Here is a 27510-nt window from a genome sequence, read left to right as displayed (position 1 = left end):
ATCTTTCCAAAACTGGATTGTTTCTGTCTTGTTTGGTTTTCTATTTTCAGAATTTCTATTGTCATTTATACTTTGGTAGAATGGCCTTTGATCAGAATTCAATAGCTCATTTTGCTTAAATTGGATGAGTCATGCATCATAGCATTCAATTTTCCCTGCTATTGCTGTTATTTCTTGCTTTATGGTTTACAAAACTTTCCATTTTTCTGGTGCAAAGCCAACTTTTTATTAGGCTTGTCTAGATCCTTGCATTCTTCCAGTTTTGCCTTTTCATGTCTTTAAATTACTTGCATCTGATCTTTATTTCTTTATCTTGGCCTCCAAATCTAATTTTCCACATTAGGAGTAAATATAATTTTGGTTTTGGTTTTTTAACTTCAATACTCAGTTCTTCTGTAACCACCAATTGTGGTTGTAAGTCATGGAATACACATACACAAACACACACATACACACACAGAGTGAGAGTGAGAGTGAGAGTGAGAGTGAGAGTGAGAGTGAGTGAGTGAGTGAGTGAGAGAGAGAGAGAGAGAGAGAGAGATATTGTTTATTGAAGTTTGTTCTTCTTTTAAAAAAGAAAACATGACACACACCTTTCTGGATGTCTCTGAGTTCTTTTTGCTTTTGTTCACATCCGGTTTGTTCACATCCACATATTGCAAAGAGATTACAAGACATGGCACTGGCAGAGGGGATAATTATGTTTATGCAGTGAGAAATATATTAATATTCTCCTTTCTCTCCCCCTCTTTCCATTTGAATGAGTAGGAACTATGTAATGACAAGGTGTTGCAGCAATGCTCAGAAAAAGTGGGTGGGTAGAATAAGAAAAACCAACCAGCCAAACAACACAATTTATTAATTAAAAAAAATAGCCAAAAATTTCAGATCTTTTTGTGTTTCACAGCATGCCATATTTCAAAATTCAAATTTATAGGATCAGAATTTTGATGCTGTTTAAATTTCCAAATGATATGTCAAATGCAAGTCTGGTATTCTGATGCACAAAATGCGTATATATTTGGGGTTCTTGGGGTTCTCTGAGCGTGATCAGTGTTGCTGCTGTTTCCTAGCCTAGTCATGAAATGTCTGCAGTAAAACAACCAAGCTCAGAGAACATAAAGATTTGACGAATTCAATCCATATTTATATCTCCTGCACTATCAGAAATGTTTAGATAGACACAATTTTTACTGGGTAAAAAGAAAATTTCGACCATCAGATGTTCCAGCTTGTGAGATACAATTATAATTTGTTGTATTTTTAAAAGACAAATGCAAATTAGTTTTACATGTTCCTTATGCAGTGTATTTGCAGAGATACGTGATGAGATGATTTTAAACTATTTATAATTTTTGTTTGATAAATTGATTCTACAGTTTAAAATTCCTTGATCTGTTTATTTATTTTTATTGTCTCTCATTAGAGACAATTATTATTATTTTTTGATGGAAAGGTTAGATATGAACCTAACAAATAAACAAATAAACAAACAGATAATTTTCTTGCAAAACTACTTCATTGATTTCAGTGAGATTCCCCCCCATCCTGTAGCCAAGTGCATATACATTTATAACCTTATTTTTGCTTGAAATATCTTAAACTGAACTATTTTGTAGACAATGGTACATTCTTTTCTTAAGAAGTCTATTCCTGAATTTAAGTTGGACTTACTAAGTCCTTCAAAATGAAGTATGTACATATTCTTAGAAGCAATGGAAATATATATATATATTAAATATATATATATATATATATATTTCCATTGCTTCTAAGAATATTACATATTTCATTTTGAAGACTTAGTAGACTATAGTCCAACTTAAATTCAGGAATAGACTTCTTAAGAAAAGAATGTGCCATTGTCTACAAAATAGTTCAATTGTTTTCTTAAGTTTTCACGGGTACTTACATGTACGGTATTCAGCTTTGTTCAGGTATTTTCCCACGTCATTGTAGTTGTGCTTTTAAAGTTGTAGCAACGTTTCGACAGAATCTCATCTGCCATCATCAGGCTTCTGTATTGTGTTCGTCTGTGAGTCAGACTTTTACAGTAAATATATATATATGTAATTTCCTCTTAGTCCTTCTTTATTTCAAAATAACCAGGACTAAAAGCATTTTCATAATATCCCAGTTGTAACAAAGAACTCCTGTTCTGGGTATTGTGAAAGAGGGTGAGGTATCTTGAAATAAGACAACAACTAATTGTAGTTAGCCAACTTCAGCATTTTTATTTACCATTGCCTACATCATTACATTAAATACTAAAAATGTTCAAGTATGTAAATGTAGCTATTGTAATTAGAACTGCTCCTCCAAAATCAACTAACTAAAATGTTGATTAAACAAACTGTAGAACAAAGCACAGAGATTTGTTCTTTACAAGTAAGGCATCCAGATTTCTGAATTTTCCAAGAATTTCTAGGAAAGATTTCAGTCTGAAACCCTGAGAATTAGGTAGAACAACAATTGGTGTACATCAGTATAAAACAGTTGTATGTGCAGAAGATCAAAAGTTCACTTCCTGACATTTTGATCAAAAATTGGAAATGCCCTGAGGTCATAGACAGCTGCTGCCAGTAAGCACCTATAATCTTGAGCTAGATGAACAAATGGATTGACTCAAGTTTGTAGGCCTCACATGGTGTCATACATACTTTACAGATAAGTGATGTGATTTATTTTAAAATTAGTAAACTAAATTAAATGTCCTTGGTTCAAAGATGGATAGCCATTCCTATTTCAGGGGGGAAAAAATCTCAATTTATTTTATTTCTAAAATGTATATTTTCTCTTTTTCTCCAAATGAACAAACTATTCCAGAAGTTTCCCTGGGCAACTTAGTAATTGAGAACGAGAGAATTTAGGTCAGCGGTAAACAGTTTCTCAATATTTCCATAAGTAGAAATGAATCAGAAAACATGTGAAATATAATTAATAGCAATCAACCCATCAATAGCATGTAATTAACTACTGGAGTGTGTCAATGCGGAGGAGGGGTAGGTTTGCCATGGCTTGTAGAGTTTCAGTCAAGCTAAGTTGTCGATTAACAAGAAAATCAGGACTGAAAACAGATGATCAGTTGGCATTGAGGTGTGGAACTTACACAAGGATGTAATAGATCATTGTGATATTTCTCATCTATTGCATGACCAGCACCAAACCCATAATGTATTACAAGAAGAAAGTGAGGAATCAAAGTTAATGGTTTGCTATGCCAATAATCGTAAAATTTAACTCTATGATCTCCAAATATTGTCAGCAAAGACTCCTATGAAATTTTGGGGAATTGCTTCCAGTAAACCAAGAGAAAAGTGAGCTACGTGTTAAGTGATCTCATTGATATCAGACAGATTTTTATTATCCAAAATTTATCTTTATTAATTATTAAGAATATGCTTTGTTTTGTGCCTAGATTCACCCTTGACAACTCATAGACCATCAAGCTGATTGTCAGTAATGATGGCAGACCACCAAACCATTTGCATTTTTATTTTTTTTTTGCCATTCCTGGCTCCTGCAAGTGAAATTTTTTTAAGCTAGGAACATTACTACTTCATTGGGGCTAGGACACAGTGCATTGCCTTTCCTCATGTCTTAAGTTTTATTTTACATTTCCAAGTTTTCTTGATTGGAAAACCATCTCAATACCAATTTCACCAAATAGCTTCCTTGATAGTGAGATGATTCTAAAAATTAGTTTGGGTTAGAAAGTGAACAAAGGACAATGTATTGTTGACAGATAATTTAGATCAATGTTAAAAGAATCAAAATAAATTAATATGGCTGTCTCAAGGTTCCAAGGAATACACTGAGGCCATTTTTAGGCTTCAGTGTTGCTAATGGCAGTTAAAGATCCCTTTCTCTCTCCTGGAACGAAGAACCATGCTTGGATAGAAGAACCATCAACCTCTTGCAGAAGAGCCAAAAGACACTAGAATTCTTAGGTTTCCAGAGCTGCAATCTTTTGGAGCTGGGGAAGTTTGGAATTTGGATGGGGAAGAAAACACTAAACTCATGAGGGCTGAGTACGAGTGATGCGGTTAAAAAAAAATCAAAAAGGCAGATGAGATTGTAATGGACCACCCTGATCAAGGCCATGGCTTCCTGGTTGGAAGATAAACTTGGAGTGGATTACATGGCAAAATAAAGTAGCTATTGAAACCTGAACAAACGGAGCTAGATGAATCTTCTTTTTCCCAATCCCCTATAACTGCCACCATTTCTCACACTTCTCACATTTCCAGCTTAACAGAAAGTGTTAGTATTAGAATGGGGCAATATGGATGGTGCCCAAGCTCTTCTTTTCTCATGGGTGTGTACTTATTCCAGCTTCCCAAGTTTTGAAGGCTCTCCACATTGGGAGCTGCTTATGAGAGGTGAAGTGACTGGCTTATAATCCGACCCATGAAAAATCTGCCCATCTATTTCGGTGGTGTCCTGTTTACTTGGGGACAGGGAGCAGTTGTCTCTTTTGAGAAAGTGTACTTCTCCACTTTCTCTGTTGTGACTTTGACCTCGGTCCTGAAGGCTCTCCTTACATCTTTTCCCAATGAGATAGAAAGCTTCCAGGAGGCTAAGTAGGACACAAACACAGGCGGTAATAATCATGAACAAAGTGAAGATGTTCTTTTCTGTTGGCCTGGCTATGTAGCAGTCAACTAGGTTAGGGCAAGGTGCGAGAGAGCATTTGACTAGAGTAGGAAGCTTGTAGTTTGGGTACACATGGTAAAAGATAAACAGGAACACAATGTCCACCGTAGCTTTGAAGAGAAGACTGAAGAGGTAGGTCCACCATAGCCCTCCACGCTTCTTGCCTGGAGGATAACGTGGTCTGAAGTTATTCCCAGATTTCTGTAAACGTTTCTTCAATTTGGCTTGCCGATAGGCTACATGCATAACAACCAACAGGGAAGGACAGGTGACAAGGATGAGTTGCAGGGCCCAGAGTCGGATGTGAGAGATTGGAAAGTAAAGGTCATAACAGACATTGGGACAACCTGGCTGCTCAGTGTTGCAGTCAAAGTCCTTATTGTCATCTCCCCAGACTTTCTCTGCTGCCACTAAGTAGACTAGAAGCCGAAAGATGAAGACAACAGAGAGCCAAATACGCCCAAACGCTGTGGAGTATTTGTTCACTCCCCCCAAGAGGTCTTCCAAACCAGACCAATTCATCTTAATTTCTTAATTTCTTTTAGCAGAGTCTGGAAAGAGAAATACAGTGTGGTTAGAAAGTTTTGATCTCATTGACATGATCTAGGTTAGCTTCTTGAATCACATGATCTCCAGAGTTGTTGAGTTTCAACCCTCATATATAGCTATGGAAGTGGGGTTCAGGCTGAGTTTCTCTTCTTCAATCCATTTTGCCCATCAACCTTTTTATTTGATGGGCTTGGTGTCTTTCTTACTCTAAATCTTCTAGATTTGATCATCTACCTTGAAGCCAACTGAGAAGAAAAAAGAAGCAATACTGCTGGAACTTTCTTCTATTTAAAATGTGAACAGCTTACCCTTCTCCATATAATATGTAGTACCATCCATATTAGGGCTAGAAAAACCAGCACTCCATTGGCCATGCTGGGAAAACCCTGGAAACTGCAGGACTAAACACATCAACCAGGTGCTAGGTTGGAGATGGTTGGTATTCAGGCCTCAAGAACTTAGACTTAGAATAACTTTATTGTCATTTTAAATGTACACTAATCAGCATACATTAAAATGAAATAAAATTTAATTGCACAATGCTCTCTAAGGATCATTACCTCCAATATACACTGCATAAACATAAAAATAAATAAATAAATAAACCCATACAACATATATCTATATATTATATGTCACAGAGAAACAACACAGCAGACTGGTTTGGATATATACATGTACATGGCAACTTGTCTTCAAATTTGTAGTTCCTTCAGATAATGTTTGGGATATTAATCAATTTTAACATATCTATATCACTTTAACCTAACATAGCTCTCCCCTTCTTTTATTTTTGGGATGTGTGAAAATGATGACAAATAATGATATTGATATCATAACACAAATCCTGAGTAATATTTGGTGTTAACAAATGGAGTCATTTATTACAGCTGATATAATGGTACGTGGGAGTGATCCTGGGAGACAGCACAGTGAGACCCAGCCAATAGATCAGCCAAAGTCTGATAAAAGGCAGCTTAGCTTGCAGCAGGAATGTGGATGGGGAGAGAAGCTCAGAAGGGACCCTCCCTAGTTTCTTGGGCTGTACTGTAAGGGACGTAGTGGCTCAGTGGCTAAGACGCTGAGCTTGTCGATCAGAAAGGTCAGCAGTTCAGCAGTTTGAATCCCTAGCACTGCATAATGGAGTGAGCTCCCGTTACTTTTCCAAGCTTCTGCCAACCTAGCAGTTCAAAAGTATGTAAAAATGCAAGTAGAAAAATAGGGACCACTTTGGTGGGAAGGTAACAGCATTCCGTACACCTTAGGTATTTAGTCATGCCAACCACGTGACCATGGAGACGTCTTCGGACAGCGCTGGCTCTTCTTTGGCTTTGTAATGGAAATGAGCGCCACCCCTTAGAGCTGGAAATGACTAGCATGTATGTGGGAGGGGAACCTTTACCTTTACTTAAAGGGGACTGTGCGGGGAAGAAATGTACTTTCATATTTGCAAGATTCTGTTAATGTAACCTTACAATAAAGTAGAATTAGTTGATTTGGTTGTGTTTCATGTTTGATATACTCTGTAAGGCTGACAGCTACTGATTGGGATTAGTTTGGAATTGGGAAAGTTTAGAAAACCTCATTCTATTTATGACTTGGGTTCGGTTTCCCTTTGGAACTGAATGCAATTACAATAATATTGACCACTTTTGCTGATTATCCCTATTTATATCCCTATTTGCAATTTCTCGTATTTTCAAGTGTAGTTAAGCAAGCAAGCAAGCAAGCAAACATACAAAATCCTAAAGCATCCTGAACCCAAATCTTGCTAAGGGAGGGAAGAATCCTTATTTTTTTAAAAAAAAATCTATACATGTCCAGACACTGAGAAGAAGGACTTGGATATCTAATTAGTTTTCTCTGGTTAATATTCTGAATTTCTGGAATGAAGGCTTTTTTGCACAATTTGGGGGAATGACTGCTGCTGTCTGAAATCATCAAATAACGATCCAGCTGGGGTCACTCATAAAAGTCTACAGTTAGTGAAGCAAAATAAAGGCATGTTAGAAGCCTGGAGAGAAAGAACTTCATCAGAAACTTGCCAAGTGACTTTGAAATGTAGAGAGGGGATGACAAGGGAAAGAATCTTAATTAGGCCTTGAGAGAGTATTATGCTCCTTTTTCCTCTTAAAGACCTCTTCTAGTAAGGTAAATTGGCTGAGAAGACTGAACAAACTTAATATTTGAAACAACAACCCAAGGGTTCAGGAACCAGGCAAAGGTGTTTCATCTTCAATCCTCCTAACCAGTCAAGCTTTACTAATTCATCATAGACCACACATTCCTAAGGCTGCGTTGGAAGAGATGATGGCATTTCTGTCTTAGAATTTTGCTTCTCAAAATTTACATTCTTGGACTTTCACTGAAAAAGAGTCTTCTTGATTTAGGGGAAATTTTGTTTTTTTTAAATGAGGAACTTATTCAGCTCTTGATGGCATTCCTGGGGCCTCTTCAGAATAAGACTATGATGCTAGGGCAAACAATATATTATGTTTTCCACTGATGTGCAATATGAGGGGGTTTTCCCCTAAGGGGAATGCATGTAATTCCTGAATGTTCTAAGACAGGGATCTATGGAGATTCTCAGTCATCCAGGTCTTGGGTGTCCCAAAGGTGCTTTTTTTTCAAGAGGCAACCGGACTATCTTGTTTTTCTTTGAATATATTTCACTTTCAATTCAGCAGCCCATCTGCATTTAAAAGATAAAGTCCACTCTTTTGAAGACAGTAAAGTCCACATTCTGGACAGAGAGGACTGCTGGTTGAAAGAGAGGTTAAAGAGGCCACCTATGTCAAAATTGAACAGCCCTCTCTCAATGGAGGAGGAGGGATATGACATCATCTATCTCCAGTCTACAACACAGTCCTTTCAGCAGTTCCAGGAAGGTTCCACACTCATCTACACTACTCAGGTGACCCTGAAAAAACAATTAAACCTCCAGGTGACCTTAACAACCCGCTAAAAGAATGCAAATGACCAGCTGTCTGCAAGGAGTATAAATTTTTCCATTCCCCACCATCCAGTCAGAGCTGAAGAAACTTTTTGGATGAGAAGCGAAATGTCTTCAAAGAAAAACAAGAAAGTCCAGTTGCCTCTTGAAAATAGCACCTTTGGGATGAGATAGAGATCCTTAACCCCTGGGCCATGACCTGTTGGGAAGCAGACCACAAAAGTGGCAGGTGAGCATGAAAAACTTCATTTGCACATGCATGAGATTTAGGTTGCATGCATGAACCCCCCACTCTGCCCCAAAACCACCATAGCCATCACTACCGGTCTGCAGAACCAAAAAAGTTGGGGACCTCTGTTCGAATACTTAGGAAATGTTCTAAGAGTAAGAACAGTTAAATAGTGGAACCAATTATTAACAGAGTGGTGTAGACTTCTCATTAGATGTGTTCAGACAGTCTCTTGCTGAGATACTTTAATCATGATTCTGGTACTATGTTGAGGTTTGGAATCCATGCTCTGCCCGGCCCCTTCTAACTTTATGATTCTATGCCGTCTGTAACCCCATTACTCGGAGGGGTATGATATTTCTAGATCTGAAAACAACATTAAAGCTCAGATTTCCTATTAGGAAAATCTCCTAGAGATTTTCTCCCAGAAAATCCCCTAATTAAGTCTGTTTTGAGGGAATTTAATTAAATGTGGGAAGCCCTGGGAGGCTGCAGACCTACAAAAGACTGAAGACAGAACATTCACATCCACAAAAGCTTTTTACTACAGTATTTCATTCCTAACTTACATTCTACCTACAAGATTTTCACTGGGTTTTTCTTCTGTGCAGAGAGAAATTTAATTCTCTTTCATCAGTTGAATGGAAACTGGTAGAGAAAAATCCCAGGGGGCTTTTTGAACATTATCATATATCACTTGCTTATATAAGGGCTAACTTTAAAAAGAAAAAAAGAAAAAGGAATCTAATCTACAGCAGCTAATAAAACAACGTGGCAGGAAGGAAGGGTGACTCACAATGTCTGATCCTTCAGATCAGCAAACCCACCAACTTCTGTCATTTCAACCTTTCCACAGGGAGTGAATCAAATAAATAAATTCCTCTCCATATATATTTCCTTCCTCTTCCTTGAGCCAAGATGCAAAACAGTAAGAATAAGAAATTAATTTTGCAAAAGAGAGCTTTCACTTCCATATTCAGAAGTCAAAAAGCAATAGAAAGTGGTGCAAGAAGCAGCTGAGGTTACAATATGTGCTGGACAAATGAATGTTACAGGATCAGGATAGCTTTGGAGGACAATTGAAAGCAATTATTTTAAAATCATGCTCATTAAAGAAAAGGGGAGAAAATGGAAGGAGTGGGATCCTTGGTGCTCTCTGAGCTTGGTTGTTTTCTTGCAGAGTTTCATTACCAAACTAGGTAATAGTTCATCAGTGCTAGAAGGGAGTAGGGTTTTCCCTCTGTTTATATACCACGGCTTACCCGATCAGTGTTGGTGGGTGTGTTGTTAGTGGTTTCTTATTTAGGCTGTTCTTGACTGATTTTTTTTTTTTTGTCTGAGTTGGCATTTCCTTGATTGGGATATTGGGTAGTTAACTAGATGTTAATCTGGGCTTTGAGACAATCTGGGACAAAAACAAGGAATGTTTGGCCTGGAAGTGTTGTCTTCTTGATGATCCCCTGTGAAGCTGTCCTAAGCACCTAAGAAAGACTCAACAATCAATCACTCAATCACTCAATCAAAATCAATCAGAATAGAGCTGGAAGGGATCTTGGGCATCTTATTAAAAACATTAAAAACATATTTTAAAACATTCTTATTAAAAACAAACAAATACATATAGCTAAGCATTTGGTTTGTCATGTAGGGCATCCAAACTACTAGACATGATAGAATGTTGCCCTCTCAACTGTTCCTGTTTGGTTGCCTAGAATTGGAAAGAAATATGTGTCAGGGATCCGGTAGTTACCCCCATTTAAATCATGAGTCTCTAGCCAGATTTTCAAAGCTCAAAGAAGATTTATTAGGAGAAGACATGCTGGTGCTGCCTGGATGATGCCGACTCTGAGTCACATCATTCATTGTCACCCTTAACCCTGGTTTCCCCCCACCCCCTGGGTGTATCATAATTCATATTCTCCAATGGGACACATCCATAGCCAAGAGTCATCAATCATACTCTCCAGTTAGGATTTTCATGGCAGAAACTTCGGTCGCCTGGAAACTATCTATGAAAACATTTATGGAGTGCAGTTTTGATTTTGCAAGCTGCTACACTACTCCCCCCTCCCTTTCTGTTGGCAACTCTAAAAGACCAAAGAAATATTTTATGAGTTGACAATATGGTGTTCTCCAAATCTTTGGGTTGATAATTTCTACATCAATTTTTAACTCCTATTGGTTGGTATTCAGAGCTATTATACTTTCTAACTCCTATTGGTTGGTATTCTCCGCCCCCCACCCCAAATGCCTGGATTAGCTCGTCTAGCGATATAATGTTTATGTAAGATGATTATTCTCTTTGAGAAGAACAGCCAAATGGCTTGGTCGTGGCATGAATGGCCAAATAATGCACCACATTTGATTATACTCATTTTGAAATCTCCCCCACTTCTAAAATGAAATTTATATGACAGTGATCCATTCAGGAAACTTGCAAACAGAATAATACCCATTTAAAATTATTGTGTAGGGGAAAAAGATTTGTATTTGAAAGAATTGCATACAAAAAGCATATATTAGGCACAGCTGTGTACAAAAATACATCTGTTAGGGAAAATTGCATTCAGACGTGCATCTGTCAAAGAAACCGGCAAAGGATGGATGTAATGAAAAGCTGTGCACAATTTATGAGAGTATTAAAAATGTAGAAATTTGGTGGAATGAATTAATACATGGCTTTTTTATGTACAAATTGGATTTACGCTGACTCACCCATAAATGCTTCCATGACTCTCTTACCATAATGAGTTAAGGCACCAGGCTAGAAACTGGGAGATCATGAGTTCTAGTTCTTCCTTGGGCATGAAAACTTGCTCGGTGACCCAATCAACCTCAGAGAGTGGTTGTTGTGGGGAATATAGGAAGAGAAAGGAATATTACATCTGTTTGCTGCTTTGAGTTATTTATAAAAATAATATTTATAAACATGATATGAATTAACTCATTAATTAAAATAATGCTTTGTAGTTATGGGAATTGTTGCCTAATTTATCTGGAGTGCATCAGTTGGGGACAGATGTTCTATATCATAATAATGATATGTCATGTTGACATCTAATTCATACTTTTTGTATAGGGCTTGTTTAGAATTTAAATGAAACTACTAAGACAGTGATCCCCAACCTTTTTGACGCCGCGGCCCGGTACCGGCATCAGCTGGGCGCCGCGGCCCGGCACCGGCATCAACTGGGCGCCGCCATCTTTTTGGCGAAAAAGTGCTTCCGGTGACCTCACCAGAAGCACTTTTTCATCAAAAAGATGGCGGCGCATCGTGAGCTTTTTCGGGTAGAAATGGCTTTCTACCCGGAAAAGCTCACCGAAGCACTGGCGCCACCATCTTTTTGATGAAACGTGCTTCCGGTGAGCTTTCTACCGGAAAAGCTCACCGGAAGCACTTTTTACCAAAAAGATGGCGGCGCCCAGCAACCAGCGGCCCGGTAGGACTTGTTCCGCGGACCGGTACCAGTCCGCGGACCGGCGGTTGGGGACCCCTGTACTAAGAGACAAGCATCTTTTGAATTGTATAATTCACTTTTCCCCCCCAATAATGGTCAGCTAGATGTCATTGTGGAGCTTATATGTGTCACCATATCCACTGTGTAGTCCTAATGTCTTTCAAAGCAGCTGTAATTGTACAAAAAAAAAAAAATAGAACAATGGTATTTTTGGAAATCCATGAAAATCTCCCATTATGTGTTTTTAATTGCAACTACCTGTTACAAAGCTGGATCCAGATGGTTATGGAGCATAACCAGCTCAACTATATTAGTGGGGGCCTCAGCACATGAATAGAACTGATAGCAAGTAGTGCATCATAAAGGACATAAGGAAATTAACTTTTACAACCAAAATAGTTAATGTGGTGCCACCCAGTTCCAGGAATGTATCTACTGGCCTACATAAAATCAGGTTATTCCTAGGACGTGTGTAGGTTATTCCTAGGACTCATTCTTTGCATTGATGTTTGTTTTCTTCTCCATCCAAATACCTGTGATACCAATTGTTGTATTGGTCTAGACGGACACACCAGGCAGACACAGGAGCTGAAGAGTAACGTTTCTTTATTGAAGCAGTAACAGATTAACGTGGCTGCCCAGCTGGGCTGGCAGCCGGCTGGCTGGAGCCGAGCCCCAACTCCCCAGCTGATGCCGCTTGACAGCTCCTTATATAGTCTGCTGTCAAACGGCACCAACCAATGGGAACAGTAAGATGGTCCCGCTCAAAATGCGGACCAGGTTGAAGACTTAGCTAGTCAGGGACACAACACCCCTTTCCCTAGCTAAGGACATGCGCTGCCCAGCCTTTTGGAAACACAATGGTATAAACAGGAAATTGAACTAGTGAGGAAATTGAACTAGTGGCCAGGACGAGCACCTGGCCTGGGAAGGAGACCCTGACAAACGTGGCAAGCAACCCTGCCCAGGTGACCTCCCGCCTGTGGCGGAGTAGGGGCCCCACATCCCAAGGGTTGTGGGTCAAATACTGACAGCTGCCTGCCTTGGAACCAACGCTGTAGAGATGGCAGGTCTAGCTGTGGCTTGCACAAAAATGGCACCCCACCTGTCACAAGGCAGGAGCCTGAGAAGGGGAACCAGATAAGATGGTGAATAAACCTGTCTGGTGACCGCCTGCATGGGGTAGGGTAGAGGTGCCTGAACCCTAAGGCTGGAGGCTCGTTGTGCTCTCCTGGCCCCCTTGGGACAAGAACATCCAACCTCCCACCTACCTAGCTTTCGCCCCCTGGGGAGTGTAGTACTAATGACAAGGGAGACAAGCCAAGGTGGGAGAGACCCTGGAGGTGGGTGCATGGAACTTCCTTGTTCAACGCCTGACACCCCCTCCCCTAAATACCGGATCCATCCCCCAGAGCCATTGGAAGGGGGGGCAGAGAGAATTTTTATTATCTGCATCTCTGCAGAGCCAATGGCTGCACCCATGTCCACAATGGTGAAAAAGCCTGAAATGGAGAAAGGCCTGGAGCTGAACGCAGCAGGCCCACGAAGAGCTGCACCCGCAGTAGGCCCATCGCTCGGCAGCCGGTGGAAGTCGGAGGCGCTCGGGCTGTCGGCGGCCACGGCGGAGGCGGCAGCGGCGGCGATGGCCGGGACGGGGAGGCGACTGCAGCGAGAAACGCAGCGGCTACGGCGGAGAGGCGGCGGCTGCGGATGCTGCGGCGGCGGCGGCAGAACGGAGGCAGCGGCGGCGGCAGGAGAGGAGCGCGGCGGCGGCGGAGCGAGGCGGCGGCTGTGGAGAGCCCATGACGGCGGCGGCAGAAGAAACGGAGGCGCGGCGGCGGCAAGGAGGCCGCAGCGGCGGCAGAACGGAGGCCGCGGTGGCGGCAGGAGAGCGAGGCGCGCGGCGGCGGCGGCAGCGTGGGCCGCGGCGGCGGCAGAACGGAGGCGCGGGGCGGCGGCAGGAGAGCGGAGGCGCGCGGCGGCGGCGGCAGCGTGAGCGCGCGGCGGCGGCAGAAACGGAGGCCGCGCGCGGCGGCTGAAGAGCGGAGGCCGCGGCGGCGGCAGCGGAGGCCGCAGTAGCGGCTGAAGAGCGGATGGCGCGCGGCGGCGGCAGCGGAGGCGCAGCGGCGGCTGAAGAGCGGATGCGCGGCGGCGGCTGAAGAACGGAGGCGCGCGGCGGCGCAGAAGAGCGGAGGCCGCGGGGCGGCGGCAGCGGAGGCGCGGCGGCTGAAGAGCGGATGGCGCGGCCGCGGCGGTAGCGGAGGCGCAGCGGCGGCAGAAGAGCGGAGGCGCGGCGGCGGTAGCGGAGGCAGCGGCGGCTGAAGAGCGGATGGCGCGGCGGCGGCAGCGGAGGCCAGAGCGGCGGCTGAAGAGCGGATGGCGCGCGGCGGCTGAAGAACGGAGGCGCGGCGGCAGAAGAGCGGAGGCAGCGGCGGCGTGAAGAGCGGATGGCGCGGCGCGGCAGCGGAAGCAGCCCAGCGGCGGCTGAAGAGCGGATGGCGCGGCGGCGGCAGCAACGTAACAGCGGCCGGATCGGTGGGGTGGAAGTGTAGTCTCGCCGGCCTTCACGGCCTTGAGGCGAAAACTGGACCTCTGCTAGAGGCTGTAGGCTTTTGCGCTCTTGTAGCGCCCACGGGTGGGGTTTTTCGCCAGCCTTCACGGGCCTTGAGGCGACGTCTGTTCCTCGACTGGGAGGCTTTTCAGACTTCTGCGCTTTTGGTAGCGCCAACAGGGATTTCGCCAGCCTTCACGGGCCTTGAGGCGACGTCTGTTCCTCGACTGGGGAGGCTTTTCAGACTTCTGCGCTTTTGGTAGCGCTAACAGGGTGCCTTTCGCACGGGAGGCTAGAGTGCCTGTCAGGCAGTAACTTTCTCCTCAGCTCAGGAGACTTTCTCCTCAGCTCAGGAGACTTCCTTTCCTCAGCTCAGAGAGACTTTTCCTCAGCTCAGAGAGACTTTTTCTCCTCAGCTCAGGAGACTTCTTTTCCTCAGCTCAGGAGGCTCTTTAAATTTGGCGCGCGCAGAGACTGTCTGCGGCTCCAGACATTCTGTGGCTTCAGCTCTTTCTTCAGTGACTTAGCTTCTTGCCTGGGTGTCTCTTCTGACATCCCATCCTCGTCGCCAGTGTTGTATTGGTCTGAGACGGACACACCAGGCAGACACAGGAGCTGAAGAGTAACGTTTCTTTATTGAAGCAGTAACAGATTAACGTGGCTGCCCAGCTGGGCTGGCAGCCGGCTGGCTGGAGCCGGAGCCCCAACTCCCCAGCTGATGCCGTTTGACAGCTCCTTATATAGTCTGCTGTCAAACGGCACCAACCAATGGGAACAGTAAGATGGTCCCGCTCAAAATGCGGACCAGGTTGAAGACTTAGCTAGTCAGGGACACAACACCAATATAATTTCTTTTCTGGAATGCCCCACACATGGAAACCTTGTGAAGTTTTAAGGATGTATATCATATTGATAAGGTACAAGTTTAGCTACTTTTCATATATGGGAAGATAGCAATTAAATCAATGACAAGATTTTCTCTCTTGCTGACTTTTTTTTTTTTTAGCACTAGGTGCAATTCACCACCAAATTTGTGGAGAAACTGACTGGATCATTCTCTGATCTTCAGACAAAGAAGAAGTTCTCCAAAATGTCTTAAGAGCAGATGAAAAACTCTGAAGAAAGGAGAGAGCTTGAGATTTCTTTTTCTGGGATTGAAATGAAGCTTGGGCATTCAGGGACACTACAGAGAGATGGAGAGAGAATTGCAGAAAAAAAGGAGATAACAATCACACCAATCTCTTGCCAATTTGTTATGAAATAAGTATAAAGACTTCTGAGTTCTCATAGAAGAAAATATTTGTAGCTCAGAGTTGAATTGTGGACTCTTTGATGTTCTCTGAGTTTGGTTTCTTTCAGATGTTTCATTACCCAACTAGGTAACATCATCAAAGCTAGAAGGGAGTGAGGTTTGTTCTCTATTTATATACAATGGGCTTGTCCTGTCAGTGTTGGTGGGATGTTTTTGGTGGTTCCTTGCTTAGGCTGTTGTTTACTATTAGCTTATTTGTCTGCATTGGTTTTACTATTTGTACTTGTTTTACTGAATTAACAATAAACAACAGCCTAAGCAAGGAACCAACAAGAACTCTCCCATCCACTAACAGGGAAAGTCACTAGTGTGTTAAACACAGAGGAAACCCTTCTAGCACTGATAATGTTACCAAGTTGGGTAATGAAATGTCTGCAAGAAAACAACAATGCTCAGAGAGCACCAAGGACTGTCAAATGGCTGTCCGATCTCTTCTTGAAAACCTCCAGTGATGGAGCACCCACAACTTTGCAGACAAGCCATTCCACTGATTAATTGTTCTAACTGTCAAGAAATTTCTCCTTTGTCCTAGGTTGGATCTCTTTTTAATGAGCTTCCACCCCTTACTTCTTGTCCTGCCCTCTGATGCTTTGGAGAATAGGGCAATCCCTCTTTTCTGTGACAGCCCATCAAGTACTGGAAAAGTGCTTTCATTTTGCCCCTAGTCCTTTTCTTCATTAGACTGGACATATCTAGTTCCCTCAATTGTTCATCATACTTAGAGTGCTCTGTCTCTTCTGTCCAGGGGTGGGTTTCAAAAAGTTTTCCTACTGGTTTGGTGTGAGCACGCGCTTTGCACGTGCTTTACACATGCGCAGCATCTGCAACTCAACTTTTGCTGCAGGCCCTATGTGCAAAACAGCTGATGCATGCACGTGAAGCAGCTGAGGTTGAAAAGCAGGAAATAAAGGTCAGTATAGAGCCGGGGCAGGTGAGAGTGCTCAGCAGCTGATCACTGGAGTGAAACAGTTCACTCACAGATGATTGTCAGAGCTACCGGTTCAGCAAACCAGGCTGAACCGGTAGAATACAACCACTGCTTCTGTCTCTTCCTTCTCTCCTTCATGATGTCCATTTCCTGTTCCTTGTAACCAGAGGTGTAAGGAAATGGAATATCCACTGCTTTCCTTCTGGTCTGAAAAATGAATTAAGCTCAACAGATGTGGACAAGCAGAGGAGAAATAATAGATTAAGAAGATGCCCTCACTGAAGATAGGAGCTCACAGAAACTTCTTTTCCAATGCCCTCTTAGAGATGGTCCAAGTCATTTTGCTACCTGTGGAGAAGAACAAAATGGCGCAGATTCTCTTGATCCATCAGTAGAAAATGAGAAGAATTTTATTTTGGCTTCAGGGAGAGATTCACTTTTTTTTAAATCTTACCAAAGGTAATACCAGTTTGGGAGTTCAGGACAGACTGGAATCTCCTTGTGTCTCAGTTCACTGAAAGGAAATGGCTAGCAAGTTCAAGAGGAATAGCTGGTAAGTCCTGTTGCTTACCCACAGGATCTGACGCCCGAGGCCATTGCCTCATTCTGTTTAATGGAAGGGTTGGCGCAGGCAATTCCTCCTAAACGAACTGACACATAATAATTAATCATCCGGTGGACTAGAAGTTATCATGGCTTGGATAGAAGACCTGCTCTCCATACTTCTTCCATGTCTTGGACCTGAGAACTGTTCCATTTTGGAAGAGGGTTCTTTTTATAAGGAAAAGTGTTGTAATTGGGTTATCATTTTTTCTACATACAGTATATGGTGGGTAATGGTAGTAGTTATTTTTAAATATTTGCAGTGCATTTGGGGAGTTGGGCAAGATAACAGAGGTGATATGAGCTCTATATGTCAAGCCATAAACAAGAATAGATATCCTTCAAAACACACAGGTGTAAGAATGCATATGCAAGAACCGTCTTCTCCCACTGATCATAGCTGATATTCTACAGAGCCTCTCTTTTGGACTTTTCCAGAAGTCTATTTAGATGAAGCATGAATGCAAAATTAAAAGCCAACTAAGTAGCAGCTGCCTTTCTGCTTATATAATGAATTAAATCATAAGTATTCTCATAGATAAAATTCAAAACATATGAACAGCTTTATCCCAAAAGGATGCACTCCAAAATTTGCAGGATTACAATTCCCAGCATGTATTATTGTATAGTGTAATGTAGTGTAATATAATTCAGAGGTTGTCCTTGACTTGCAATCATTTGAAGTTATAATGGCACTGAAAACAGTAATTTATGACTGCTTCTTGCACAACCATCACATTTCCACAGTCACGTGTTCAAAATCTCTGTGCTTGGCAACTGGGATGTATTCATAATAGTTGCAGCATCCCAAGGTCATATGATTTTTGGCTTTCCTAGCTGGCTTCGAACAATCAACGTCAATAAGGGAAATTGAATTCATGTAGCAACTGGAGTGAATTGCTTAGCAACCATGGCAAAGAAGGAAATTGGGCACAACAACTGCCTTGCTTAGCAACAGGTATTCTGCTTCCAATTGTGATCATAGGTTGAGGACTACCTACAGTATACACAAGCCAGAATAGTAAATAAATGTCTACAGCAAAGAAGATAACACTGCTGAAAGCATGCTGGACTTTTAAACCCTTTCATATATGCATAAACCATGTCAAGTTTAGAAAGTACAGTATCTCTGGGTCTGCATCTAGTAAACTTTTTGATTGCATTTTTTTTTTAAAAGAATGAGTACGAAAAAATTGTTGGTTTGAAAAGACAGAGTTCTTAAAAAGACAGAGTGAGCATCTCACCCTGCTCGTTAAAAAGGAAAAAGAGACTACAAATCCCATTTTCCCCTGCTGAGAACATTGATCATCTTCCTATTGCTAGGTGTTTTTCTCAGGCACAAATTAATTCTCTTCTCTAATTTGTGTTCTGGGATTGGGGGGAAAATCCTTCATGGAGTCTGTCGTGAAAGAAGCCAAAGATATTATTTCCATTCATTTCTAGAACTGATGCTCACTCAATGGCCCATTGAACCATTGGAAGGACAAATACCCTATGTCAGAAGATTGTGTTAGGGATGAATTTCTGTTATCCTCAAGATAAAATCCCAAATAAAGAGCTTTGAACCTCTTATTATTGTTCAGAACTATCATATCTGTAGCTGCTCATGACTGAAGCCACATGGGCCATGGAATTTTGACTGTCTTAGTCTGGATCCAACCTTGATTTCAACTCAACTGCAGCATTCTGGTGTAATCAAAATGTAATTAAATTAAACTTCAGTTCCCACTGAAACCATGATGCACCATTGTTGACACTGATTTAATAGCATGTACTTTCTGGAAAAAGTACATGCTTCTGTCTAAACTTCACTTTTAAAAGGCCCTGCTGAAAAGTAGAAGAGTATGATTATATTTAATTTTTTTTTTTTTTGCTATAAATCAAATTGACTCTGATCTCTTTTGAAAGACTGCAACTCCCTCTTGAAATTTCCTTCATTTTAATACTTTGATTTTGTCTGCAGTTTCCCTGGGATCTGATACTCCAGAATTAAGAAGAGCTGCATAATGCTTTCTCACTCCTAAAACAGTCCCAAACCAACTGCAGAAACTCCCAAACCATTCCAAAGCCTTTGCTTAATTCATTCAAACCCGCAGACTGCCTCTCAGGTTTCTAATGCAAGCTCAGACATTTGCCTTCCTGCTAAGTGATTCTTTTCAGCCACGTTTCATTTCTAAGACCTAATCTGGATGGAGAATTTTACCAGAATTGCATCTATCAGTTTTAAAAGCTGCATCCCCATATAATAAATAAACCCACATTTTTTTTCCAGGCACCAGTCTCACTGCCGTAAGAACGTCAAAACATGTTTAGCTACACAGTCATTCAGCGGTATTCTTCTTCCCCTTTCCTTTGTAATAAGGAAAAGAAAAGTAACTTACTTGTTTTGGGAATCCTTCTCTTCTTCAGTGGCCTTTCCCAGGTCCCTCCATCTGCTACACTGAAATTCCCCTTTCTAGGCTGAAAGGCCATCAAAGTGTCAGAGATCCTTTTGGCATTCTTGGAGTGAAGAGGAGGACGACAACAAGGCGGTGGAAAAAGAGGAGGAAGAATATCCCAGCAGCAACATTCCAAGGGTGGAGTTGTATTGCAAGACAGCTTCCTAGCACACCCTGGCTTGTTAGCTTTGTGGTAGATGGTAGACGCTCGGCTATCTTTCAATTGAGTAATGCAGGCACACCAGTGAAGTATACAGAGCTCTGAATGTGCCCAAGTGATTTCATCACCATTTGTCAATGATGGTGTTGGTCCTTTGTGCTCAAGGGGTAACATCCCCTTGGCTCTTATGGCTGGAGAAAATAGGCATTGTAGGGCATCATATTATGGGGTGGAAAGTTGGGTATTTAAAGGCACTTGCGATGATGTCTTGGAGTGGGACCAAGTGGCTAGTTGGTGAGGCCTCCAAGACAATGTTACAGCATTGCCAAGGATTGTATCCAGGGCAGGGAAAGCAGGAATCATGGAGACTCCAGTTGAGTATTGATACGAGCAGAAGGACAAGTTACCTTGATAACTTCCAGTCTCTTTTTTCTTATTGAGGCCATTTGCCCCTACAGTTAAACAAAAGCTTGTTAGGGATATACACCCTAGCAGAATCCGCACGGCAGTCAGGCAGGCAGGCAGATATATGAGATAAACGTTGTTGTAGTTTACACTCAGTAAAACAGATACACAGTGCTAGTTAAATAGTTTATTCCAGTAAGATTTATATGCATAGTCAAACAGTCCATATATCATACACTTAGTTCAGTCCGTCCAGGGATTAATCAGTTGCAAAGTCCAGTGTCGAAAAAGAGGTCAGTAAACTAACAAATATCAGTCCTGTAATATATCTCTTCGCAGTTAGAGATATAAAGAAGTCAAACCTCTTTTCTTCTTTCAGCAACAGCAGAGAACACGCAGTTAACAATCCATCATCGTCAGCAAGCAAACCAGTAAGCCAGCAATCAATCAAGTTCTCTTGCTCCCTCTTATGGCAATTTACAGCCGCACCCAAAATTACATTGCTTTGCAGTTAAAGTGACACACACTTAAACTCACAATCATAGTCTATATATATTATTTTACCCAAACTAAGTTAGGTAACCTATGTTATTCCTAACAAAGCTAAGTCTTAATTTCTATGGCCTTAGAAAATACAATAATATATTTTATTAATTTATATTTCATATTTCTAAACTGCCCAAAATTTTCATTGAGATTGGTTGTCCAAGATAGCCTAAGCCAAAAGTTATCAAAAGTAGAATAAAGAGCAGGCAAGCAAATATATAGTCCAAGTGGCTGGTTGGTTTGATTAAGCAGCTCAAATTGTTTGACTAATGAAGTTCTAAAGAGCCCAGATTTATAAAGTCTGAAGATCTTACAATTACCTAGTAACTTATCTGCGGGAAGGGGAGGGGGACTTACAAAGTTTCAAGATCTGGTTCAATATGATCCTGTCTAGTATTCCAATTAAAACTTTCTTCCAGATGTTTTGGAAGTGAAGGCAGGGTGTGTGGACCAAAGAGTGTAGGAAGTTAGCATCCACTCCTCTCCTAGAAAAATGAAATATCCTAGGAAATATTAAAAAAGGCAGAATATTTCCCCTAAAAAGAGTAGAACTCAGAAGCAGAAACTCACCTCAGAGAGGTAGAAACTCACCCCTCCCTGTGCTAATGGGCCATTAAGGCCTAGGCCAGAGTATTCTACATAATAAAGGCCTCTACCCATCTCACCACCTGGCCTGGGAAGATTGTATCAGCCAAAACTCAGGTGAAGTCATGTGGTCCAGACAAAGCCTACAAAGTTAGTTAAGACCCCCGCCCCCTGGGAGTCTGACAACCAATCAGAATACAAGCTCAAATTCAAATCTCAACAGAGGGTATAAAACCAGGCAGTCTCAGCATCTCAGCCTTTTCTTCTTTTTTCCTTCATCTTGAAGCATGTGATCATCCTTTTCACTTTGGAGCTCCAAGTCATGTGGTCCTGTCCACCATTAAACCATCTTTCCAAACAGCCTCCATGTTTCTAGTGTGTCAGATCCATGTATCTGCCATTCTTCAATGGAAGAAGAAGGTGGGGGGGGGGAGTTGGTACAAGTAATCCTTTTGGATGTAACCTGAATATATTAAATCCTATGTTGATTCTGTATAACTTGCATATGATATACAACTGGAGGAGTGGGGCCAGATGTCTAGAAACTTGTCACCTCTTGAAGAGATAACAAGATGAGAAGGAACCATAAAAATTCCAGCTCTGGAAGACACTCCTGGGAACTCTGCTAAGATACGTTCCCAGAGAAGGGGAGGTGGGAATTAACGTGTTGGTTTTTTGTTTGACTAAATCCACATCTGAATAAGGGGAGGGATTCTAACTTCCTTTATCTATGACTGTATGCCTGGGGATATCTTAGACTCTGCTTTGCCTATGGTTGATATAAAATCCCTTACAATAAAGGATTCCTTTTGAAACACCTGGTTTTCAGAAGTTCATTCTTTTTGATTGAAGGGAAAAAGTCCAATGCCTACACAGTGTCTTTTCCCCCCACTTGGAACTGAACCCAGAAGGATGTTACTTCCAACAATAGAAAGCCAAATTGTGAAAGGCAATCTGCTTTTATGTCCTTAACACATCCATAATGATGTTCAGTGAGTACCCATCATTTTGTTTCTCCCTTATATACTGGTCTCCCAAGCTAAATGGGTGGGAAACAGCATAATATAGAGACCACAGAATAGCAAAAACAGATATTAAACCACCCGCACATTAAACCAGATGACCATTTCACAGGCCTACTGCCCAGTTGAAATCTGTCATGGCCTAGCCAAATTGCCCTGGATGGATTCTGTTCATATCCACCATTCTTTTTCAACCATTGATTCATAGGCAATTATGGGATATCTTCACACTTCAAAGAAACTGCACATTAAGCCGGGGTTGTGTGTGGGGGAGGGGTCCCTGATACTTACGTTTCAAAAACACTGTTTTTAGCCCCACTGGCTTTCCTTATAATCAGGCAATCCGATTATGAGGCAAGGCATCGCTTGGATTCCCCCTTCTCCCCCAACCTCCATCTGTGTAAGGGTGAACTGCCCTGAAACAGAAAAAAATGCTAAGCGAAACCACCAAGATCCCAGCTTAGGCATGCAGGCGCTTGCAGTGAAAAGGAAAAAAAAATGTTTAAACACCTGCAAGCTGGCACACAAGTTTCAAATGAAAGAAGTATAGAAAAAAAAATGCCAGTGCAGTTAGAAGCAGATTGTATTACAAGCCAGGTACTAATAGGACAAAGGTAAAAAGGGGAAGGCTGAGTAAGGAGCAGCACCAGCAGCAGCAACAACTACAACAACAAAAATAGAACAAAATGAGAAAACTTTGTGAGGTACAGAATCTGCAAATAATCTTCTCTTTTCTCTTTTCTGACAGCAAATTATTTTTGTCACTTTTTAATCAAAACTAAAGAAACCTACTGCAAAATACCGTGATAAAAAATTATAAAAACTTAAGAATCAGCATCTTTTCTTAGTATTCCCATATGTTGAGTTCATATGTGTTTTGTTTGGGATGCCAACCTGAAAAGAAAATGGAAATGGATTTTACCTGACATAGCAGTGAATCAGAATACAGCTGGAAGGAACCCTGGAGGTCTTCTAGTCCAACCTCCTGCTCAAGCAGAAGATCCTGTACCATTTCAGACAGTCTTTTCTTAAAAACCTCCAGTGATGAAGCATGCACAACTTCTGGAGGCAAGCTGTTCTACTGGTTAATTGTCCTCACCATTAGGAAGTTTCTCGTTAATTCCAGGTTGCTTCTTCCCTTGATTAGTTTCCATCCGTTGTTTCTTGTTTCTGCCCTCTGGTGCTTTGGAAAATAAATTGACCCCCTCCTCTTTGTGGCAGCCTCTCAAATACTGGAATACTACTATCATGTCCCCACTAGTCCTTTTTTCCCCTCTAGACTAGCTATACCCCAAATCCTGCAACCATTCTTCATATGCTTTCCTCTCCAGGCCTTTAATCATTTTAGTTGCTCTTATTTGCACTTTTTCCAAAGTTTCAACATCTATGGAAAAAGTGCAAAGTGTGTAAAAAAGCAAAGTGCAAAATTCAAGCTAGTGTGACAGGCTTACATTACAATTAACAATTCTCTTCCTAACGTTTAACTATGATTTACTGAATACTTTTAATTTTTTGAAATTTCATTATACTTATTATTTATTTCATATTTTTAAGTTAAACAGAGATTATGCTAGGGCACTATAGATAGACACATAGAGGCGAACACTTCTATGCATAAAGTCTTGTCAATATACAGGTAGTCCTTGACTTACAACCACTTGTTTAAAATAATTTACATCTGGTCCTCACACTTAGGACTACCACAGCATCCCCATAGTTACATGATCCAAATTCCAGCATTCGGCAATTGGCATGTATTTATGATGGTTGCAGTGTCCCAGGGTTATGTGGTTGCTGTTTGCAAACTTCCCAGCTGGCTTTTGACAAAGATTTGCTTAATGACCATGTGATTCACTTAACAATTGCAATGATTCGCTTAACAAACAGGACAAAAATGTCACACAATCAGGCAGAACTCATTTAACAATCACCTTGCTTAGCAATGGAAATTTTGGTCCAATTGTGGTCATAAATCGAGGATTATCTGTAGTTTAAAAAATCAAGGCAATCTCTGGCTTCCGGTTTGAAGTCTCTTCGGTGACAGACAGAAATCCATGATCATGCGCAGTTTCGGTCTGGGCTCGCCGTTGGAGCGCCCCGAGCTGGCTGGTTTCGGGGCTAAGCCACCCCGTAGAGGTGGTGAAGAGGGGGGAGACCGCCAGCAGGGTTGAGGAAAGCTGCATCTCTCCTCCTCAGCTGGCCATTACTCCCTTTCCCAAAGGCGGTTGCAGTGGTGGTCAGAAATGGCCACCACAAAGAAGAACTCGACTGGAAAAGAATGTGCAGGAGGAAGATAAGATGTGAAAGTTTTGGCTGACCGGGTTAAATTGTAAAAGCAACAACTAAGGTACCCTGGAATTTAAACTTACAAAAAAATAACATCGCTCCCAAAGAAGAGTCGGAAGCAGCAAAGGAAAGTGAAAAGGGAAAGGTTTGGCTTTTTTTTTTCTTCTCTCTCCTTCCCTATACTGACAACTAAGAGACTTAAATGAGAAATCGGAAAAATCTGCTTTGACATCAATAGGCAATTAAGCTGAAAATAAAATAAAATGCCAAAGGGATAATAAAGATTTCTGGACACTAATTTTTTTTTTTCATAAGCAGGAAGGGAGAGAAAAAAATAAGGGCAGGATCTGGAAGAGGGAGGAGACTGCCTGGAATTAAAAAGAATCTACAGTAAAACTTCAACAAGATTTCTAAAAGATACATTTTAACTGAAACTTTGTAACTAAACAGTAAACCCAAGAAGAGAAAGTGAAAAAAAGAGCAAAAAGAAACAGCTTGTATGTATTTGGATTATTTGGTGATCTTTGGATTCTTGGTTATTACATTTGAATGACTAAAATTAATCGGGTGGTTGTTTAAAAATTTATACATTGGCACCACTTCTGGATGAATTGAAAATGGAACTTAAAAAGTACAAAGAAGATGCACAAGAAGGGAAGGGTTCTTTTGGCTTCGTTTTTCAATTCTTAGAAATGGAGATTTGGAACTATGAGAAACAACAAGAAAAGACTGCAAAACAAGAAGACTGGGACAAAGAAGAAGCCATCTTTACTGAACAAGTAATTTTATGTGGGAAAGAAAAAGGAAAGGGGGGAAAGAGAATGGAGAATTTAAGACTTAAAAAAAACAATCAAAGACAAGAAAAATAATTCAAAAAATAAGTATAATACTGGAAAGCAACAGAAAAGGGGAATACAGAAGAGAGAAATAGAGGTAGAGAGACAAGGGGGTAAAAAGGGGAGAGAGAAGAAGAGAGGAAAGAAGGAAAGGAAAAGAAGTTACAAAGGACCGGAGGAAGATATAGAGAAACATGACCTATTTAGAGATAATGGATGAAAATCTAACTGAAAAAGGGATTCTGTAAAGGTACATAAGATTGTGTTGTTATATTAGTAATAGAAATAACTTTAGAAAATTGGAAACAATGTATGATTAAAATGAGGGATAAAATAGTTAGTGTAATTTAGTGAAATGTTTGTTAATAAAATAAGTGAAATAAAATAAATGAGAAAATTGAATTAGGAAGGAACGGGAACATTTTAATTAGTTAATGTTTTATAAAATATAAGTGAAGGGGGGGAATTAATTATGGAAAGCTTATAATTGTTCCCATAGAAGTATGATATTTAATTGAAAAGTAATGTTAAAGAAGTTAAGACTTTAATGAATATTAATATTAATGATAGAATTGAATTGGAATGGAATGTGTTGTTTTAATTACATACATTTATATTTTTTTCTTTTTCTAAGAATATAGTGTGTATTTTAAGAATGTACCAAGCAGAATCTGAATGGAAGTTATGTATTATATTGAATGTTATAACTTTAGGGTATATATTGAAGCCTAAATAAGAGTTAAATGGACAAACTTAAAAGATATAAAGGCATCATACTCCAATCAGTAACTACAGGAGAAATTTTGTTTAATGAGAAAAGATAATAGATAATTGAAACAGGACAGACAAAAAATACAAATATAATGATTTGAATTGAGATGAGATAATTAAAATAAAATTGAGAAAATTAAAAGAGGGGAGAAGCTATGCAGAAAATGTAAAATAGTAATAAGATATGGAATAGAATATAAAAATGAGCATGAACTTGAATTTGTGTCTGTACGAAGAAGTGTAACCCGGGATTACGCTACTTTCAAAAAAGATGTTTTATTTGTATTAAATAAATAATTTACAAAAAAATAAAAAATAAAAAATAAAGGCAATCTCTGTCTGTCTTTGTCTGTCTGTCTGTCTGTCTGTCTGTCTGTCTCTCTCTCTCACACACACACACACACATCACACACAAACACAGAGTCATCTTCACTGTTAAATAAATAAGGTATACTACAATTCAGCCAGCAGAATAATTCTCTCCTCCTATGGAAATCATTTCTAAAGCAAATTCTCTTTTCATCCAGCCAAAGGAGAATTGGTAGGGGAAGGAAAAGCAGGGTAGCTAAGTCAATGACATCTCCCATATGTTTTTTTCCTAAATGGCTCAACACATTCATCCATGCATATGCAAAGCCATTGATGTTTAATTCAGATCGTATATTTAACCTTTTCTGCTCCACCCCTACCCCTACCCCAAGTCGGCCCATGCAATTTATAAAAGCATGTTGATTTTTCTGGCCCAAACTGGAATACCAGAAATTCCTTAAAAGAAATAGGCTTTTAATACTACAGTGACTTTTGCAAAAGCAAGTCGCTCCATATCCCCCAGCTAGTGTTCAGCTTTGGTCAAAGAATATTACAAAGGTGTCACTCAACTATCAAGAAAGGTAAGAAATTAATTAGAGGCTGAAAAAAAATAAAGAGCTTATAAATAATTATGGTCTCTTTACATACCAAAAATGCTGGAAGAATTCAGAAGGTAAAAAAAATCTACTCTGGATAAATTTGTATGTCAGAATAGAGGACCTTGGAGGTCATTTAGTCCAACCCACTGCTCAAGCAGGAAACCCTCTACCATTTCAGACAAACGGCTGTCCAATCTGTTACGAACTAACTAAATAAACTCATTATTAAAAACTCTTCGAGCTTCGCTCCAACTGCAGGCTCGTAATCCTGCAGTTCTGATTGGTCCGCAAGTAAGCGATCATGATTGGCTGCC

General features: G+C 40.8%; 1 protein-coding gene across 1 annotated transcript; it reads right to left on the bottom strand.

Moving 5' to 3' along the window:
* Window positions 1–3586: 3586 nt before the first annotated feature.
* On the bottom strand, window positions 3587–19741 carry LOC113420653 (gap junction beta-5 protein). The gene is made up of 2 exons (XM_026680689.2): window positions 19621–19741; window positions 3587–5207 (listed from the first exon to the last, which is right to left on the bottom strand). Exon 2 carries the CDS (start codon window positions 5176–5178, stop codon window positions 4327–4329), a length of 852 nt encoding a protein of 283 aa, XP_026536474.1. The 5' UTR covers window positions 5179–5207; window positions 19621–19741; the 3' UTR covers window positions 3587–4326.
* Window positions 19742–27510: the final 7769 nt, after the last annotated feature.

This window comes from Notechis scutatus, chromosome 8 (assembly GCF_049901735.1).
Source record: "Notechis scutatus isolate UNSWTSFEM ecotype Mainland chromosome 8, rNotScu1.2, whole genome shotgun sequence".
Classification (NCBI taxonomy): Eukaryota; Metazoa; Chordata; class Lepidosauria; order Squamata; family Elapidae; genus Notechis; species Notechis scutatus.
The sequence above is the reverse complement of the archived record's forward strand: the minus strand, read 5'-3'. Positions and strand labels throughout refer to the sequence as shown.

What these genes read in the sequence shown, in the direction of transcription:
- LOC113420653 (XM_026680689.2), bottom strand. Translation starts at nt 5,178, where the DNA reads ATGAATTGGTCTGGTTTGGAAGACCTCTTGGGGGGAGTGAACAAATAC.